General features: G+C 36.1%; 1 protein-coding gene across 1 annotated transcript; it reads left to right on the forward strand.

Moving 5' to 3' along the window:
- The first annotated feature begins 2543 nt into the window (after window positions 1-2543).
- On the forward strand, window positions 2544-5278 carry LOC107674469 (suppressor of tumorigenicity 14 protein homolog). The gene is made up of 4 exons (XM_016468450.1): window positions 2544-2598; window positions 3064-3084; window positions 3175-3340; window positions 5005-5278. Exons 1-4 carry the CDS (start codon window positions 2544-2546, stop codon window positions 5276-5278), a joined length of 516 nt encoding a protein of 171 aa, XP_016323936.1.
- Window positions 5279-7935: the final 2657 nt, after the last annotated feature.

Genomic DNA, 7935 nt, shown 5'->3' on the forward strand with positions numbered 1-7935 from the left:
CTCGCCCCCCAGCCCACTCCTGTCAGACACCTCATCACATTTAATACTGTTTTACACTTTACAATAACTTTCTCTATGTGACCTGCCCATGTTAACCTAGCATCAAAAACCATTCCCAAAAACCTAAAGGACTCTACTTTCTCCAGAACATGTCCATATAATTTAAGATTAATCTCTTCCCCTATCTTTTTCTTTGTAAAGAAAACCACTTGAGTTTTTCCTTTGAAAATCTAAAACCTAATCTCATTGACCATCGTTCTACCTGTTCTATTGCTTCCTGGATCTTACTTACTGTATATTTTATGTTTCTTCCCCTCTTCCACAAGGCCCCGTCATCTGCAAACAGGCAGCGATCTTCCAATCCCAGGCCCTACATCTGAAAATACATAATTTATCATGATGATAAAGAGCAGTGGACTGATAACACTACCCTGAGGGGTTCCATTTTCTACCATATAACTACCAGATAATTCTTTCCCAATTCTCACCCGAATAGAGCGTCCATACAGGAAATCCTTTACCCAGTTAAAGGCCCTCCCTCCTATTCCCAAAAGATGTAACTTAATCAACAACCCCTCTTTGCACATCATATCATACGCTTTCTCAACGTCAAGGAAGACTGCTGCCACTGATTCCTGATTAACCTGGGATTTCCTTATTTCATCTTCCAGGCATAGTACTGGATCCATTGTCCCTCTTCCATTCCTGAATCCACTTTGATAAGAATCAATTAATTCCCACTTCTCCAAAAAAATAGACCAGTCTGTCTGTTACCATACGTTCCATAATTTTACCTATATGGGATGTCAACGCAATTGGTCTATAGCTATTAGGTTTTGCAGGATCTTTCCCTGGTTTCCTACTCTTAAAAATAAAGGTGCTTCACGATGCCATAGAAGAACCTTTTTGTCTAAATGGTTCCATAAAGAACCTTTAACATCTGAAGAACCTTTCTGTTTCACAAAAGGTTCTTTGTGGCGAAAGAAGGTTCTTCAGATTATAAAAAGGTAAGAAAGAGATGGTTCTTTAAAGAACCTTTGACTAAATGGTTCTTTGTGGAACCAAAAAGGGTTCTTCCATGGCATCGCTTGAAGAACCTTTTGAAGCACCTTTATTTTTAAGAGTGTAATAGGAACTACAACTGCTTCCTTCCAACTTTTTGATTGACTGTTCTGGTATTTTGAGTATGAATAGTGTTGACTGTACATAATGTCTTTCTCACATTGTGGCGATATAGAGGTACCTATGTAAGTAGGTTAGAATTATGAAAGTACATGCAAGTCCATTCTCTGATTAGATAAAGCACCAACTCATAAACAGGGCAATGCAGAGCATCTGGTCTTGGTTCTTTAAAATAAAGATTTTCTTTTTAGAAAGTTCAGTGGTTATGGAAATTTGCTCATTGTTTGCATTACATAATTGCATTACACGTTCACACATATTTTTAAATATTTAATCCACAATCCATTACCTTCTACTGGCACTATATATGGCGATGGACAGTGGATTAAATGTATAAAATTGTCTGTGAATGTGAATGCTAGATTTGGTAGGAACTTCATCACTTCGATCACACCTGTAAAAGAATGTATTTACATTTGCATTTAGTCATTATGCAGACACTTTTATCCAAAGTGACTTACAAATGAGGACAATGGAAGCAATCAAAATCAACAAAAGAGCAATGATATACAAGTGCTATAACAAGTCTCAGTTAGCTTAACGCAGTGCATGTAGCGAGGTTTTTTTTTTTTAATTACATAATAAATAAAAAGAAAACAGAATAGAAAGAATACAAAAAGATTAGAAAAGCTAGTATTACAAGTTTATATATATATATATATATATATATATATATATACAGATGTGTTTTTAGTCGTTTCTTGAAGATGGTTAAGGACTCAGCTGCTCAGATTGATTTGGGCAGGTCATTCCACCAGGAGGGAACATTTAATGTAAAAGTCAGAGAAAGTGATTTTGTGCCTCTTTGAGATGGCACAATAATGTGCCTTTTACTTGCAGAACGCAAGCTTCTAGAGGGCACATAACTCTGAAGTAATGAATTTAGGTAAAGGGGTGCAGAGCCAGTGGTGGTTTTGTAGGCAAACATTAATGCCTTGAATTTTATGCGAGCAGATATTGGTAGCCAGTGCAAATTGATAAACAGAGGTGTGACGTGCGTTCTTTTTGGCTTTGTGTATTTGTGTATGTATTTATTTCATGATACACATATGAATTAAATGAAGAATGATGAATTGGGATGTTTTTTTTCCCCTGTGTTGTACATGCTTTCTGCAACCTATTTTTCAACCCTAAAGGCTTTCAAAATTTGGTGGAGACAAAATCAACTTTGGTAAAAAAAAAAATAAAAAAAAAATTGATGATATGTCCCACCCACATCTGCAAAAGACACCTATGAGACACCTTTTTTTTTTTTTTTTTAAATGTGAGTCAGAGATGAACGTAGTGGTGGGGTGCTTTCCATCTCATCAGAAACCCGACAGTCGAGAAACAGCAGTCAGATCACAGAGCAGAACAGAAGGATGAAGTTCAACATCGCTTTGAGTTTTGCTGGAGTCATACTTCTCTACATAGCAAGTAAGATTGTTCAAAATGTCTATAACATGACAAAATTAGATGCACATTTAATAATGTTTGCTTAAGTTGTTTATTAATAACTCACAAGCCATTTAATTCCTATAAGAACCTTTGTAAACACACTTAGCAATTTATGTTTCTCATGATTGTAAAAACCTTTGCATCTGAAGACTTATGACTGAATTTGGTTTGGTAGATAAAACAAAATCTGAATTTGTATGAATTTATTTACAAATGCATAATTTAGTAGATGAGGCTTTAGGTCAAAGTCAGCGTGAAAGCACAATGTAAGCCTGCAGCTAGTTCACATACACACTGCATGTGACCGGTGACTAACTGGATTTAGGTTATTCATGTCATGATGTAAAAAGCAAATGAGTGATTGTGAGGAACACAATCCAGTTTTTCAGCTCTGTCTCGATGATTGTCTGCTTACTTCGTCTTTGTCTTTGTCTATGCACACAGGTTCCCTCTGCCAGTTAGATGGTAAGTTGTCATAATGACCATAAAACACAGACTGTCTTCTATGTATGAAGCATTTTAAAAAGATAATTCATATATTCCTTCTCTCATCAGTATGTGGTCGAGCCCCCCTCAACAATAAGATTGTTGGAGGGGGGAGGGCAAAAGCAGCGGCTTGGCTGTGGCAGGTCAGCATTCATGTCGTCGGCTTTGGCCATCACTGTGGCGGGACTCTCATCACTAAAGACTGGGTTTTATCTGCAGCTCACTGCTTCCAGAGGTATGAAGTTTAAGGCTTAAAGGGGTCATATGATGCTGCTAAAAAGAACATTATTTTGTGGATTTGGTGTAATGAAATGTGTTTATGCAGTTTAAAGTAAAAAAAAACACATTATTTTCCACATACTGTACATTATTGTTTCTCCATTATGCCCCGCCTTCAAAGAGAAAGGAAAAAATGAAATTGCATCATATGACCCCTTTAAATAAAGCTTACGTAGTGGTGGACAGTATTTTTTTTTTCACTTCATCGCTGTACTTATGTACATTTTTCAAGTATCTGTGCTTTGTCAGAGCATTTGTTTTGAGGAACTTTTACTTACATTCCAAAGCATAATACCGTACTTTTCCTCCAGTACATTTCAGTACTCCAGTACACTTTAGTCGTTCCTTCTTAATGCGAGACGCGATAGCGGAATCCGATTCGTGAATGAGCAGATTTTTTTCAATTAACTGAACGTATCATTCACATACTGGACTGAATGAATTGCAGCTATTCTCGAGTCAACAACTCACTGATTCAAATGATCCAGTTTCTAGTTAACAATTCAGAGAATTCAGAAGTCTGACCGACTCAAAATTAGCCAAGAACGGAGATCATGTGAGTGCATGTGCGACTGATGGCGCAAAAAAAAAATGTATTAATGCCAAATTGTTAATGTCATGTCATAATAAAACTTGAAATGGCCTGAAAACATGATGACTGTGCCAGTTTTTAGTGAGCATTCAGCTTGATGAAATGAAATATATATCTTCGTTTCTGTGACAGAGCTTTTATGACGATGACCCAAAAATAAGTTGACTATTAAAAAGAACAGCTGAACATAAGTTCACAAATAATATATATATATATATATATATATATATATATATATATATATAGTGTTAAGATTAATTAATGTGTTAACTAACATAAACAAACAATGAACATTTATTACAGTATTTATGAATCCTTTTAAAAGTTAGTTAATAAAAAACAGTTATAATATTAGCAAATACTAATATTAACAAACAACTTTTGATTTTAATAATGCATTAGTAAATGTTCAAATTAATATTACTAAGACTAGTATGCTGTAGAAGTAATGTTCATTCTTTGTTCATGTTTACTAACTAATGTTAACTAATGAAGCATTGCAAAGTGTTTCCAAAATATTGTTCAAACTGTTACTGCCTTTAGTTATTATTTTGGAATAATTGTAAAATGCATAAAAACACTATGAAATGTATAATTAGTATTACAAATATTAAATAAAAAATAATATTAAAAAAATACAAAATAGAATTACATTTGTTCTCTCTTTTGTATATAATGATTGATATTGATATTTTAATATATTGAATATTTTTATTGTCTATGACAAGTCCCCCTCCCCCAGGCATTTTGAGTAGTAGGGTTATATAAAGTATATAATACAAAATTGTTATATATGCTAATGTTACAAAATAATCATTCATTGATCAGTACTTTTTCATTTTAATACTAAACTTCATTGAAAATCAAATACTTTTGTACTCTCGAGAAAAAAATCAAAAGGAGTATTTAGTACTTTTTACTGGAGTAATATTTTATTAGGGTTTCTGTACTTTTACTCAAGTACTTGTTTTTTTGTACTTCGTCCACCACTGAGCTTATTGATACTAGTGTGATTTCTCTATTGTCAGATTCGGTGTGTCTAACATTGTGATGTACTTCGGGCATCTGCGCCAATCCGGCTCAAACCCTTATGAGACATCCAGGACAGCGGGACGAATCATCACCCATCCTAATTATGATGATTATAGTCTTGACAATGATATAGCACTGATCCAGCTCTCCTCTGTGAATTTCTCTGATTACATTAGGCCGGTCTGTCTGTCTACTGCTAATAGTACATTTGCTGCAGGTACAGAGAGCTGGGTCACTGGATGGGGCAGGCTACAACCTGGAGATGAGTGAACATTCGCTGTAAACCTCAACAATTCACCTAGAAATAGTTTTTAAAAGCCGTAAACTTTGCCCTCTCATCTGTGTCACAGGCCAGTTTCCTAAAATTCTGCAGGAGGTGATGATACCAGTTGTGAGCAACAGTGACTGTAAAAACGCTTATGGATGGTTCTTCACAAGGAATATGATTTGTGCTGGATTGTTAAATCAGGGAGGGAAAAGTATTTGTCCGGTAAGATACCAGTCACTCATTTTAACCCTTTTTGATGCAAAGCAATTTACAAAACACTACACATCGGTGAATTAAAATTAAGACCTCAAATGAAAGCAAGAGCATCTTCAGTTGAAGCTTTAATAATAGCATATTGGTGGAAAAACACTCCAGTGCATATTTCTGTTAGGACCACTATCGTCAATATAACTTACGATTAGCATACATTTTAGGTTGGGGGAATGGTTCTGTTCTGGGCAAACACTCCCTGCCCATCCACGCAGCCTAGCATGGATAGGAGCAGGGAGAGCAGAATACCCCCCTTAGGGTAACAGAACAGAACCAACATCAATGATAAATGTAGCAGATACCATTAATGTTCTACGTGATTATTTTAACAACATGATTCAGTGGTCTGACTCAATGATATATTCACTGCCAAGTCCTGACTGGACGAGAGGAGGAGCTGGGGATGGAGGTGGGTGATTAGTTCCTGAGCGAAGCGATAGCTGCTGAATAATGACTGAAGGGACCTTATGAAGGGAATTATGATTGGTGTCGTGATCCTATAGGTAGATGTGGATCAGCTGAGTGTCAGCTGATGCGAACTTGACTAACATGGCCTGCCAGAACTATCGCTACGCTCCAAAAGGTTTCTAATTTCAACAAGCTCTTGCAGTGTTGAGCAATGTAGCCTATATCACAGACATAACTGTTGATTTCTTGGATGCAACAAGTTTTTGTTGAATACGGAGCTGAGCTTGCGAATTATAACAAAGATAATGTACACACAATGTAAATAAGACAGCAGCTTTTTAGAGACTATAAAAGGTGTATCCTTGATCGACTTCTGCATAGGATACACCTGTGCATTTTTTTCTTATAGCTCCTCTGGAAGCTTCCTCGCTCCTCGTACCTCACCTCCTGGTGTATGATGCAATTAGAGAACTGAGATCCGGGTCATGAGCTGGAGGACAAAGGAGCAAGGATACGAGGAAGCACCAGTTTGAGTATTGAGATACACCCTAGGTGATGAGAAAAATGCTCAGCACTCCAACTAGAAGTAATTGAAAAACAAAATGCTTTAGTGGAGACATGGCCGGCATATTTTACCATTGGGCTACACTATTGCATATTTACAGTATGTCTATAACAGTTGCTTGCTATATACTGTCAGAGATATCAATGCTGACTATTTGTCAATACAGGGAGACTCTGGAGGTCCAATGCTCAGTAGGAATGGCTCCCTGTGGATTCAGTCCGGCATTTCGAGTTTTACTGGAAAAAAAATGTGATCATCCCAAATATCCCAGTGTGTTTGTCAGAGTTTCTCGGTACCAGGACTGGATCAAGTCTTACACAGGCAGCAACCCACCTGGAATTGTTGCATTCAATCCAACATCCAACTCCAACTATGGAAGGGTTCCCAACCTCCTCTTATTCCCTCTTTCTCTTATATTCTCCATCATTCCTTTCACCTCTCACTCTCACTTCCTAAAGATTGTTTGAACAGTAATTCTCAGGGTTCTTTGATGAAGAGGACAGTTCTGCTGCCTGTACATGCTCTCTAAATAGGTGAAAAGAACAATAGCAGATATATAACAATACCAATCATTTTTTTTATGTTTATATGTCTGATAACCAGCATAACCTAAATAGGGTCTGATTTATAAACGTTGCGTACGTACAAAGTGGACATAGAAATGTGCATACGCAATTTTCCACGCACATATCAAGATTTATAAAAAATGACTTTGGCGTAAATATGTGCGCACCATACGGACACTCGAGACCATGCGTACGCATGCTTTTACTGGAGTTAGCGAAATAATGAAGTAAACAATGATTTTAAAGTCTGTTTACATTTGATAATACACATTTAGATTAAATATGACACTCTCATTAATGGAGTCAAGCACTGAAATTTCATGAAATCATTATCCAGAAGTTACAACATTTTTTTTTATATTAACTTAAATAGAAATATTTGTAGTGGATGTGCTGCTTTCGAATAATTTTTCTGTGGTATGATGTGTTTTAATGTTTTAACCACAGCGAGGATTACTTGGCACATGGTGCATTTATTCTAAATAGCATGTTCTGAGAAAATATTTTTTGGCGAATAATGATCATTGATGTGAACTTGACTTCGTCTGATGGCTTTGGAACATAGACGTAATGACAGACACAGTGTTGGGGAAAGTTACTTTTAAATATAAAGCATTACAATATTGCATTACTCCATTAAAAAAAAAATAATAATAAAAATAACTGCGTTACTTAGTTTTTATGGAAAGTAATGCATTACGTTATTTTTGCGTTACTTTTTGTCACCTGGGCTGGGAAACCCAACAGAAAACCCAAAAGTTATATTTTTGGTGACTGTAAAGGCCCTTTTACACCAAGAGTGAAATTAATAAGTTTAGGCTGAAGAAAATGCCTCTGCACTCGCTCCCAA

Source organism: Sinocyclocheilus anshuiensis, unplaced genomic scaffold, assembly GCF_001515605.1.
Source record: "Sinocyclocheilus anshuiensis isolate Anshui unplaced genomic scaffold, SAMN03320099.WGS_v1.1 scaffold1073, whole genome shotgun sequence".
NCBI lineage: Eukaryota > Metazoa > Chordata > Actinopteri > Cypriniformes > Cyprinidae > Sinocyclocheilus > Sinocyclocheilus anshuiensis.

Bases quoted from the DNA above. Each gene is read 5' to 3' on its own strand.
- LOC107674469 (XM_016468450.1), top strand. From the start codon at position 2,544: ATGAAGTTCAACATCGCTTTGAGTTTTGCTGGAGTCATACTTCTCTAC. The intron at 2,599-3,063 runs GTAAGATTGTTC...CTATGCACACAG, and splicing joins CATACTTCTCTACATAGCAA to GTTCCCTCTGCCAGTTAGAT. The intron at 3,341-5,004 runs GTATGAAGTTTA...CTCTATTGTCAG, and splicing joins GCAGCTCACTGCTTCCAGAG to ATTCGGTGTGTCTAACATTG.